This window comes from Oratosquilla oratoria, chromosome 29 (assembly GCF_046742065.1).
Source record: "Oratosquilla oratoria isolate Oo_2021 chromosome 29, ASM4674206v1, whole genome shotgun sequence".
In the NCBI taxonomy this organism is placed as follows: Eukaryota; Metazoa; Arthropoda; class Malacostraca; order Stomatopoda; family Squillidae; genus Oratosquilla; species Oratosquilla oratoria.
In genome coordinates, this window is record NC_134805.1 from 23149360 (window position 1) to 23162517 (window position 13158).

Here is a 13158-nt window from a genome sequence, read left to right on the forward strand (position 1 = left end):
TTATGAGTTAAGAAATTAAACTCGTGTCCAAATTAGTAATAATATAATAATCTGAACTTACCAATATTTGGGATGAAGAAAATGAGAAGAAAGAAGACACCAACCAAATGGCATGTTGCACTCATGAAACCTCCCACCAAGACTTCAGGACAAGGATAAACTATCTCTACAGCCAGTTCAAAGAAGAGAGGAACACTTGCAAAACTAGAAGTCATGCCAATTGTGACTGAGGTGTATATTTCCCCTGTAAAAGACCATAACATTTAGAATTTCAGAAATTAAATGAAAATGGTTCATAAAAGCATACATCAGAAATACATTTCAAAAATATGTAAGGAAAAAAAGCTTACATTTGTGTGCTGTGATATTTGGGCTTTGCAGTAGATAGAACCAGTAGTAGGATCCCATTGCCATTACCAATAATATCATGACCATTTCTTTGATAAAACCATACATCCAGTCAGTCAGTCTAGCAGCTACAAGTGTGCCAACAGTTGAAACCAAGGTAGCCACTATAACAATCCACATAGCCTCATGCTTTGGGGAAAATAAGAACAATAATATAGTTTATAGTCAATAGTGAATCTACATAATATATGAAACAAATGGAGCAGCACACCTAACATCTGCTGTAACCCTAGTTGGCCACTACATATATTTCATACTAAACCCCATATTGAGTGAACTTATTAGATATACATATATATACCTAGGGCTTGGTCCCCCTTACAAGGAAGGTAGCCAAAGTCAAAAGACATAATTCCACTCCCACCATCTCCATTCTCATTCACCACCCCTCCCTCCCTCTTTTCTTGGTTCCTCCTGGATGATGGGTCATCCCTGCATCTCGACCACTGCCCTGGGTCAGAAGCAATGCAGCAAGACACAGAACATCCACAGCAAGGCCACTTCATTTAATCGGTGACCCTCCCCCACCCTCTCTGTCCCCTCATGCAAAAAAAAGAGAAGACGGGGAGAAATCCCTTTGGGCTGCATCAAAATATCATTCACACATAACCACTCCCTAACCTCCTCCATCCCTCACCCACTCTCATGCATCACAGCATCATCCATACACAACCATTTTCTGCTCACCTCTATCTTTTATTGTCTCCTTTCCTCAACAGACATCACTTTCTTTCTCAATGCTTCTTTTATCCCATCCATTCACCTCATCCTTGGTCACCCCCTCATATTCATCCCATCTACCTCTGCCTTCCATACTTCTTTTACTAATCTTTCTTCACTCATTCTTTCCATGTGACCAAACCATCCCAATACTCTTTCATCAACCCTGTCTCCTGACTCCCTTTCCACCCCCTGCTCTCCTCCTCACCTCATTGATTCTCACTCTACCCAGCCTATTAACCCCTACCATACTTCTCAGACATTTCATCTCAAACACATTTAAACTCTTCCTCTCTTATGTTCCATATTTCTGCCCCATACAGTGCTGTCGGCACACTCGTTCCTTCATAAGATCTCCTCTTAGCATCCATTCCCAAATGTCTATTTCTCATTATACTTTTTAATCCCCCAAGGCATTTACTTGCTTCTCTCAATCTACATTCTACCTCCACCTCTACTTCTCCCTTTTCTGCCACATTTGCCCCCAAGTATCTAAAGCTATCCATTTCCCTTAATAGTCACTTCCAATTTGCTGCCATCCTCTCCCCTTGTTCATCTCATCACCTTATACCTTACTTTTATTATTTTACTTTTATTACAAGGGAGGTAGCAAAAAAGATAAGAGCATGAAAAAACCATTCCCACCCATTCCATCCCTAAATACACTCCACTCCCCTCCACCCTCCCTCTTATCTTGGCACCTCCTGGATGACAGGTCATCCCTGCACCTTGTCCACTGCCCTGGGTCAGAGGCAGTGTTGCAAGACACAGCACATCCACAGCAAGGCTGCTTCATTAAATTGGTGACCCCCTCTCTCCATCCCCTCATGCAGAAAAGGAGAAGACAGGGAGAAATCCCTTCTGGCTGCATCAAATTTTTCTCACACATACTACCTCACCCCCATCCCCCCACCTATTCCACCTCATGCATCACATCATCACCCATATACAACCACTCTCCATTCACCCCTGTCTTCTGTCCTCTCCCGTCCTTCCTCAACAAACATTACCCTCTTCCCCAAAGCCCCTTTCACCTCATCCATCCATCTCATCCTAGGTCGCCCCCTCATGTTCATTCCCTCCACATCTGCCTTCCATACTCTTTTACTAGTCTTTCTTCACTCATTCTTTCCATGTGTCCAAACCATCCCAATACTCTTTCATCCACCCTATCTCCCAACTCCCTTACCACCCCTGTTCTCCTCCTCACCTCCTCATTTCTCACGCTATCCAGCCTAGTAACCCCCATCATACTTCTCAGACACCTCATCTTAAACACAATCAAACTCCTTCTCTCTTCCTCTCTTATGTTCCATGTTTCTGCCCCATACAGTGCCGTTGGCACAATCACTCCTTCATACAATCTCCTCTTAGCATCCATTCCCAAATGTCTATTACTAATTATTAAAATCCTTATTACATTTTACAAACCTGATAGATTCCAAACTCCTGGAGGGAAAAGTCAAGGACTGAGGCCCAGGTACTGGGGACACCCACACTCACACTGTATGGCACAGCAACCAACCACAAGTATCCATTCCTTGACAAGCAAATCACAGTAAATGTAAACAAAAAATGCAAATTTCACATCAAATATGATAAGTAATTTACTAAATCATCATGGTGAACAACTGCACACAAAATAATTTCATTTACTTGGGTTTCCATGCAAAAATAATGAGCATAATTACTAGAGCACATTATTTAGATTTATTAGAAAAAAGCTTATCAAGATGGACTGACAAACAGTGACATGACATCACAGAAAAATCAACACATGCAATTAGAAATTAATACAAATAATGATCCAGTTCTTACAACTAATTTGGTAAACACCTGAAATTATTTTCCTATGGCAAAGGCTGTAATAATGGGCTAACCTTTTACTCATAGTATGCTGCTGCGAGAAAGGAACTCAAGCAGTTACAGTTTATTTATAAGCTTGCTACTTAATAATTTTTAGAGAAATTAGTTAAAATATTGGAGCTAACATAACTAGGAAAACAAATGGGCATTGGAAATATGTAGAATGGATAAAGGGTGGGTGAATACCTAAGCTGGCTACCTTCCTTATAGGCAAGGAGGCAGTGCCAATTTTATAGGTGCCAGAGCTTTGGAGGCTTGACAAAAGCCTCCTATACTTAGCATGTTTCTATATCTAGAAGGCACACTGTATGTCACACAATGATTAAGTATTTCATATTTGCATACATACATATACCAAGGCTTTTTCCCCCTTCCAAGGGAGGTAGCCAAAAAGGGAAAGGCATAAAAACACTCCCACCCATTTCATCCCTAAATACACTCCACACCCCTCCCACCCTTCCTCTCATCTGAGCACCTCCTGGATGACGGGTCATCCCTGCACCCTGCCCACCGCCCTGGGTCAGAAGCAGTGTCGCAAGACACAGTACATCCACAGCGAGGCCGCTTCATTTAATCGGCGACCCCCCCTCTCTGTCCCCCTTTGCATATAAGGCGAGGACGGGGAGAAATCCCTTCGGGCTGCGTCAAAATTTACTCACACATACTACCCCACCCCCCACTTCCCCGCCCATTCCTCCTCATGCAGTCACAACATCATCCATATACAACCATTCTCCACTCACCTCTGTCTTCCGTCCTCTCCCTTCCTTCCTCAACAGACATTCCCCTCTTCCCCAAAGCCCCCTTCACCCCATCCATCCACCTCATCCTAGGACGTCCCCTCATGTTCACTCCCTCCACATCTGCCTTCCATACCTCTTTTACTAGTCTTTCTTCACTCATTCTTTCCATGTGTCCAAACCATCCTAATATTCTTTCATCAACCCTATCTCCCAAATCCTTTTTCACCCCTGTTCTCCTCCTCACCTCCTCATTTCTCACATATTTGCACTCGCTAATTATAATAAAATAGATATGATTATCAAGCAAATACACAAAAAAGAGCCACGTGCTGGAGCAGCACTGCACTCCTGCTTGTAAGGGGGAAGAGACCTTTTGGTATATACATATAGATAAAACTATGTTGATCTGACCTATGTAGCAAAGCCTCTTCATGAGAAATGAATTACCCGACATATTTCCTCCTAAACGGAATAAACTTTGTCATTGCAAATGTTATCATTTCACCTTCATTTCATCCCCGAGTAGAATGACTTTAGCTATGTCATTAACATTTTTACCCCAAATGACTATTTAATTCACATGCAAGAAGAACTACATTGATCTAATGTATAGAATGGGCACTGTTCTCACTATCTTTTAAAGAGGAGCTACAATCTATTGGTAGTTATCCAAGGCTCCAGTGGACCTCTTCCCCCAAATGCACCTATAACTGACTGGCTCCCCTAAGATAAACGACATCACATCTATGGGAGAAATTACCGGAACACATTTATGAAGCTGTGATGAACTACAAACTATCAAGGTTTAGAAAGTAATTTCAGTCAATTGCAAAGGATGTGACAGTGTTGAAAGAGGATAGGCTTCTGTGCCAACTTCAACAGTTCATGAGCAGATCAGTAATCCAAGAAAAGCTATGGTAAACAAATTAACACAAACTGTTCTTTTCAATTGGTATTCTCCTGCACGAACAAGAATATGTCATACTGAACTGCTTATATAATGGTAAACTGCTTATTTCAATAAAAGAAATGGTCCAATAAAAAATTGTCTTACGTGGTAATCTCCTTGATACCAGAGGAGAACTGGAGACGTTCTACTGTTGAGGAAACTGATGGTGGGTGATGTGGTTTGGCAGGAAAGTAGATGAAGACAACAAGGAAAATACCAGCTCCAAAGCCAGCACCTGCAAATAATCACAGACCCTAAAAATCAAAGTTTCATAGAGCTTCTTAAACTTTTATATATCCTGTATGTATATATATGTGTATATATACATATGTACACCACAAGCATAGCTCCCCTTCCCATAAGATACAACTAGTTAAATACACACTTCAAAATTGGAAACAAAGAAGTCAAAAAGTCAATTCAGAAAGGGACCTGGGAGTAATCATCTCAAGTGACTTGACACCTGATAAACATGTCAATAAATTATTTGGAGAGACATAACTTATTGAGGTCAATGAAAGTGGCCTTCGACTACATGGATGAGGAGATGGTTAAAAAAATAAGTTACACTGATAAGACCTAAACTAGAATATGCTGCAACACTGGGCACTAAGCACAAAGCACATAAGAAAGTTAGAAAGAATACAAAGAGCAACGACAAAGTTGGCACCTACACTGACAAACCTGACATATGAACAAAGATTGGAAAAATTACATCTCATCACTGGAACAGAAGAGAAAGAGGCGATTTGTTGACCATTTTCAGAATTATGAAAGGGATGGAAATTCTCAACAGAGACGACTTATTAAAGTGGGACAGAAGAGAAACAAGAGGACACGAAAAGAAACTAAAGAAAGACAGCTACAGAAGAGACCTGAAAAAGAATAGCTTCCCACATAGAGTGATTGATATGTGGAACAAACTGAACAAAAAAACCATACACAATTTTAAGAATAAACTGGATGTGGAGAGATACAAAAACGGGTCACTACAAGCATAGCTCTCGTCCCATAAAATACAATTAGGTACAGTACTACCTCTCATTAACGGACTAAATGGGGGGTAACGGTGTCTGTTGATGTGAATAATCCATTGATTTGGAGTGGTTTTTGGGTGGCATAGTGATTACACAGCACCAAAAACACAGCAAACACAGCTAATTAATGTCTGTTAATGAGAGGTAGTACTGTAAATACATGCTTACAGCTTAGAGGAAACATTGCCCATGACTCAACCTTTTCAGTGCTCTCTGCATGAAATGAAAGAAAAGATAGTTTAAAATCTATTTCTCATAAAAATTTTCATTACCCCCATATATTTGTCCCCTCCACTTTCATTCATTATACATACATACATATACCAAGGCCTTTTCCCCCTTTCAAGGGAGGTAGCCAAAAAGAAAAAGGCATAAAATCATTCCCACCCATTCCATCCCTAAATACACTCCACTCCCCTCCACCCTCCCTTCCATCTTAGCACCTTCTGGATGATGGGTCATCCCTGCACCTTGTCCACTGCCCTGGGTCAGAGGCAGTGTCACAAGTCACAGCACATCCACAGCAAGGCTGCTTCATTAAATCGGTGACCCCCATCTCCGTCCCCCCAAGCGGAAAAGGAGAAGACGGGGAAAAAATCCCTTTGGGCTGTGTCAAATTTTGCTCACACATACTACCTCACCCCCCATCCCCCCACCCATTCCACCTCATGCATCACATCATCATCCATATACAACCATTCTCCATTCACCCCTGTCTCCTGTCCTCTCCCGTCCTTCCTCAACAGACATTCCCCTCTTCCCAAAGCCCCCTTCACCCCATCCATCCATCTCATCCTAGGACATCCCCTCATGTTCATTCCCTCCACATCTGCCTTCCATACCTCTTTTACTAGTCTTTCTTCACTCATTCTTTCCATGTGTCCAAACCATCCTAATACTCTTTCATCAACCCTATCTCCCAACTCCCTTTCCACCCCTGTTCTCCTCCTCACCTCCTCATTTCTCACTCTATCTAGCCTAGTAACCCCTATCATACTTCTCAGACACCTCATCTCAAACATATTCAAACTCCTTCTCTCTTCCTCTCTTATGTTCCATGTTTCTGCTCCATACAGTGCTGTTGGCACAATCACTCCTTCATACAATCTCCTCTTAGCATCCATTCCCAAATGTCTATTCCTCATTACACTTTTTAATCCACCAAAGCATTTACTCGCTTCTCTCAGTCTACATTCTACCTCCACCTCCACTCCACTTTTTCCTGCCACATTTGCACCCAAGTATCTAAAACTATCCACTTCCTCCACTCGCTCTCCCTTAATGCTCACTTCCAGTCTGCTGCCACTTTCACCCCTTGTACATCTCATCACCATACTTTTACCCACATCTATCTTCAGCTTTCTTCTTTCAAACACTCTCCCAAACTCTGTCACCAACTTCCTCAATCCCTCCTCCGATCCTGCCACAAGCGCAGTTTCGTTCGCAAACAACAGCTGGCTCACCTCCTACTTTTCTCCATTTTTTAACCATCTCCAATCCCTGACCCACCACCCTTGCATTTACCTCTCGCACCACCCCATCCATGTACTAGTTGAACAGCCAGGGCGACATAACGCATCCCTGACGAAGTCCCACCTTTACCTTGAACCACTCACTCTCTCCATTTCTAATCCTGACACATGCTCTACTCATCATCATCATATACCAAGGCTTTTTCCCCCTTACAAGGGAGGTAGCCAAAAAGGGAAAGGCATAAAAACACTCCCACCCATTTCATCCCTACATACACTCCACACCCCTCCCACCCTCCCTCTCATCTGAGCACCTCCTGGATGACGGGTCATCCCTGCACCCTGCCCAACGCCCTGGGTCAGAAGCAGTGTCGCAAGACACAGCACATCCACAGCAAGGCCGCTTCATTTAATCGGCGACCCCCCCCTCTCCGTCCCCCCTTGCATATAAGGAGAGGACGGGGAGAAAATCCCTTCGGGCTGCGTCAAAATTTACTCACACATACTACCCCACCCCCCACCCCCCTGCCCATTCCTCCTCATGCAATCACATCATCATCCATATACAACCATTCTCCACTCACCTCTGTCTTCCGTCCTCTCCCTTCCTTCCTCAACAGACATTCCCCTCTTCCCCAAAGCCCCCTTCACCCCATCCATCCACCTCATCCTAGGACGTCCCCTCATGTTCACTCCCTCCACATCTGCCTTCCATACCTCTTTTACTAGTCTTTCTTCACTCATTCTTTCCATGTGTCCAAACCATCCTAATATTCTTTCATCAACCCTATCTCCCAAATCCTTTTTCACCCCTGTTCTCCTCCTCACCTCCTCATTTCTCACTCTATCCAGCCTAGTAGCCCCCACCATACTTCTCAGACACCTCATCTCAAACACATTCAAACTCCTTCTCTCTTCTTCTCTTATGTTCCACGTTTCTGCCCCATACAGTGCTGTTGGCACAATCACTCCTTCATACAGTCTCCTCTTCGCATCCATTCCCAAATGTCTATTCCTCATTACACTCTTTAATCCACCAAGGCATTTACTCGCTTCTCTCAATCTACATTCTACCTCCACCTTCACTCCACCTTTTCCTGCTACACATGCTCTACTACTCTCATAAAAACTCTTGACAGCTCCTAGAAGCTTTCCTCCTATCCCGTATATCCGCAAAACCTCCCATAGTGCCTTCCTGTCTACCCTGTCGTAAGCCTTTTCCAGATCCATAAAAGCCCAAAAAAATCCTTCCCCTTTCCTATACCTTTCTCACATATCTGTCTTACCACAAAAATCTGATCTGATCTACACCTGTCCTAAATCCACACTGTTTCTTACCAATTACTCCCTCTGTTCCTCTCCTAATCCTCTCAATCAAGATCCTCCCATAAGCCTTCCCAACTACACTTAACAAGCTAATCCCTTTGAAACTACTACACTCACACTTGTCCCCTTTTCCCTTGTAAAGTGGAACTATACAGGCACTCCTCCAGTCCTTCGGCACTCTACCCTCTCTCCAGCAAACATTAAATAACCTCACCAGCCAGTCCACCATCACTGTACCTCCTATTTTTTAGACATTCTGCATGGCATCCATCCAGACCAGATGCCTTACCATTATATGTAACCCAAGTAAATCTAAATTCTCCATTTCCTCCAGCCTCTAACCCTTTAAACTCAGCTCCAACCAGCTACTGTCATCACTCCTTGTATATCTCATCACCTTCCTCTTTCTCAAATTTACTTTCAGACTTCTCTCACACACCATCTCAGACTCCACCACCAACTACTTCAGTCTGTCCTCAGAATCAGCCAGAACATACAAGTGTCAAAAAATGAAAAACTGTAACTGTGCCATACCAATGTACATAAGGTTAATGATGTCCGTTTTCACATCAGTAGGGTTGACATCTTTTCCTGGAGGTTGTACAAGGAGTGGCTCTAAATATGATGTCACTATACCTAATTGGTTGGCAACAACTGTGAAAGCTGTTAAAAGATAAAAAGATAAGAAAGCACATGAGAACAAATCCTTTACAGTAGAAATTTATGTTTATATAGAACATTATATTTCAAAGCTCCTTTCCCCCTTTTAAGGGGGTGACTGAGTCAAACCACACCCACAACATAAGCCAATAAAACCCATTCAACCACTCCTTTCATAATAGTATAGTAGTAGTAATGTTCTAATTTATTACAGTTTTCTGAGCCTATCAATTCTCCTGTCGTGAGATTCCATCTACATCACAAGTTTCTTGTAAAGCACCCACTCTCCTTTACCAAGAATAACTTCCTACACACTCTGACAATTGACACACCTACCCAAGGCTGTTGTTCTCTCCCCTGGAGGAAACCAAGTTGCTGTTAGCATTGGGGGTGCTGCCATGAGGATTGTTCTGGAGGTGCCCACTAATATGGCACAAATGTGGCTCATTCTGAAATGCATCAAATATGTTTCATCCTCAAGGTGCTAAGATGGGACAAGTGATGCAAGTGGGACTTCTGATGTGTATTTACCTAGTTGTATTATACAGGAAGGGAGCTATACTCGTGGTGACCTGTCTTTATATCTTTCAGCATGAAGTTCTTTCTTAAAATCTTGAATTGTGTTTGCACACACTGTATGTGTATTCACCATGGTCTTTTGGATCACGTGTTGGACTCATGATTGACAGCTATTTCCCTCCTGGAAGAGAGCTCAGAGCTCATATGACCAATCTACAGGTAATGCTGTGACCTTACACACACACACACGCACCCAACTCCCCACCCACGAGAGTTGGAGTAACGACTCGAAGCACAGCAATACTGAAATTATTTCAGCCCTGGGTAGGATTCGAACCCAGACCACTGTAGTGACAGTCAGAGACTCTACCAACCACGCTGAGTCGTGTGTGTGTGTGTCTTACAAGGGGGATTGTAGCCCTAATATACAGTATAATACAATAACTGTGATGAAAATATTTTAGTCAAACTTTCAACATCACAACTGCTCCCTGTCTTGCTGTATGGCTGTGAGACAGGGACATTAAATGCTGACTTGAAGAGGCATCTCAATGTCTTTGGTACTAAGTGCCTTCAGAGAATCATGGGATATTGCTGGAATGAAGAGACTATACTATGAGACTCAATGTAGGCCAGTCACCAGCATAAGTCATGGATGGCAACTCCGGCTATGTTGGCATGTGGCATGTTTCCCTGATGTTTATCCTATTTACAGGTTTGTCTCCACAAGAGACAACCTTCTCAGTGAAGGAGACATGACTAGGGCAAGTTGATCAAACATGGTGAGAGTTGTTTGGAGTGGGAAGGAAGGGTGGATGCATGGAAGCTTGCTCAGAGAGACCATGGGAACTGATGCCGGCGTGTGAGTCCCCCCAATTGATAATGATATCAACACCATGTTAGCCAGAATAAAATCTTTACAGGGAGTAAACCTATACCCTTATATATGTATTTATATAAAATCCAGATTTTGATGGATAAAACTCTAAAACAGTTATGATAATAAGATATTGAAGAATTTGAAAGGGAAGAAGTGGAAAGCTTACATGGAGTAAACCAATTTCAATTTAAACTGTGAAAAAACTTTGCTTGAGGAGTTGGTCAGAATTTACGGTACATCCCCTTTTATGTCTTCAGCAGTTAAAACTCCCTGTAAACATGTAAGAGACTGATGTTGAAGAATAATCTATATAGATCAAATACTACATCGCCTCCCCCACGTGTTCCATATGAGAGAGTTCTTTAACCTCATAATGCCAAGAGGTCCCACCTCAGCTGAGGTAAAATTCTAGAATCATGCAAGAATGTTTATTCAACATGAAATTTACATTGTCCAATAGCTCCTAACATAATATATCCTAACCTAACCATTCCATAAAAAAAATAGGTCTTTGAAATGAAAAAAAAAAAGTGAAAAACGTGTTTGTGTAATACTGTACTGGAATAATACCCAGATAGGATTTTATGGCCCATCCTGTACATGGTATTTTTATTCTAGCATTTGATTCATATGTATACTGCATTTGGAACTTTGACTACAGCATTTGAAATTAGCCCATCGTTTTTATCATACTCTTGTTTTGATCCCAGCCTTTGCATTAGGATTATGGGCTGTCATTATACAAGTTGAGTTTAATTTTCATTCTACAAGTATTTAAATTACATGTACTGATATAATTTTGTACATAATATTTTGATTCAAAAACTCTGAATGAAGAGTTTGCAACAACTAGATACCTAGAATGAGAACAGATACTTCAAACTCACTTTGATGTAATTTCAAGTTCATATTGCACTTTTAGATGAGTCATGTAGGAATTCCCTACTTTGTTGTTTCTGTGCTCTATTTAAGCATTCTTTACATACTCAAATTTGTTCTTAGTTTAGAAACATCATGAGAAGTCCACACAAGTCAGTTGTGAATGTGTATTTAGTAAGTTGAAAATCGTGGAAACTCCATTGATCTCCTCACTGTTAAACGAGCTATTTGAACCTTTTATATTGAAGAGCATCGAAAAAATTACTTTCTGAGATTTCTGTGGCTGTCTAGGTGATTTATGCTTTGTAAATTACTGAATTTTGACTGTTGCAGTGGTATGTACACACATTTAAAAATGCATACATTCCAATCTTAATAATACTTTGAAAATAATTTCAAATTATGTAACTCAGATGGGTTCTTCTATGATTGAGATTTTCATATTTATTATAGGATTAATGACTTGTAGTTTTTGTATTATGCACACATTAACATAAGTAAATGCAACTATATTGAATAGAAGCATTTAATTTGCCTCAAATCCTCAATTATTATTCGGGATTAAGTGGGCCCTTTTACAAGTTTTCCAGACAGAAAATTTAAACCCTGTCTGTCACTGCACATGGACCACCAACATGAAATGCTCACAAAATAATAATAATTGCCTGATAACCAGTGTCTGCTCCCCTTCTCATATTATTTTCAGTTGATGACACACACACGCAACAGACACCAGTCCAAATTTCTTCCTAGAGATCTATGGGAGGGCCATTGCCAGACACTGTTGCCTTCTAGCCAGTAAAACTCAAGCCAACAATGATGATGATGATGACTATTATCATTATAAACACATACATACATATATACATTTATTTTTATACACAGTATATACTTACATGGTGAAACCCTCTTCCTGAAGTGGTAGGCACCGAAGTGCTGTTCCAAAGGCCAAGAGCCCCGCACAGCCAAGGGTGCCTGCCCGGAGCCCGAAACGCTGGTTCGCCCAGCACATGGGCACCACCATCAGGACAAACATGATGGTCCCCCAGTTGGCCATCATGGCCACTGTTGAGGGAGTCCAGTTCGGAAAGGCTGCTTGCACAGACTCACTGATGGGGCCCCATGTATTCCATTGAAGGCACTGTGTCCAGAGAAAATGTTGGAGGATTGGAAGAATGAGCAGAATTTGAAAAAACAAAAAAACAAAAACAGAATTAGAATTAGAAGAATAAAACTCTATAGGAATTATGATAAAATATTGAAGAATTTGAAAAGGAATAAGAGCCTGCATGGAGTAAACCTATTTCGATCTAAAATGTGAAGAAAACAAAATTGCATATGAAGTTGGTTAGAACTTGCATTCCCTTTCATGTGATCAGCAACTAAAACTCCCTTTCAAGATGGAAGAGACCGATGTTGAAAAATAATCTATATAAATCAAATGGTAATGTATCTCCTGAAAGGCCACTGTGTATATTGAAACTTTAGGTGATGGAAGGAAGAGTGGAGGGCAGACGACCAGTAGGGAGACCCAGGTACAGATGGATGGATGGAGTAAAGAAGGACGTGGAGAGGGTGGCACCAAGAGAGGACTGGAAGGAATTGACAGAGGATAGAACCATCTGGAGAGGCATAGTGAAAGCAGTGAAGGGCCGTCCGGCCTAACAACCAACAGAGTAAGTAATGTATCTCCTACCCA

General features: G+C 41.6%; 1 protein-coding gene across 2 annotated transcripts in view; it reads right to left on the reverse strand.

Annotated features, from left to right (window-relative positions):
• LOC143040659 (solute carrier family 49 member 4 homolog) overlaps positions 1 to 13158 on the reverse strand; it is a 37360-nt gene that overhangs the window by 3393 nt on the left and 20809 nt on the right. For both annotated transcript variants that reach the window (XM_076211889.1, XM_076211887.1), the window contains exons 3-9: positions 12356 to 12600; positions 9518 to 9630; positions 9056 to 9184; positions 4792 to 4921; positions 2560 to 2668; positions 351 to 537; positions 62 to 244 (exon numbers count right to left, since the gene is read on the reverse strand). In XM_076211889.1, the coding sequence (XP_076068004.1) occupies positions 62 to 244; positions 351 to 537; positions 2560 to 2668; positions 4792 to 4921; positions 9056 to 9184; positions 9518 to 9630; positions 12356 to 12600 (1096 nt within the window). The remainder of the gene's footprint in view (positions 1 to 61; positions 245 to 350; positions 538 to 2559; positions 2669 to 4791; positions 4922 to 9055; positions 9185 to 9517; positions 9631 to 12355; positions 12601 to 13158) is intronic.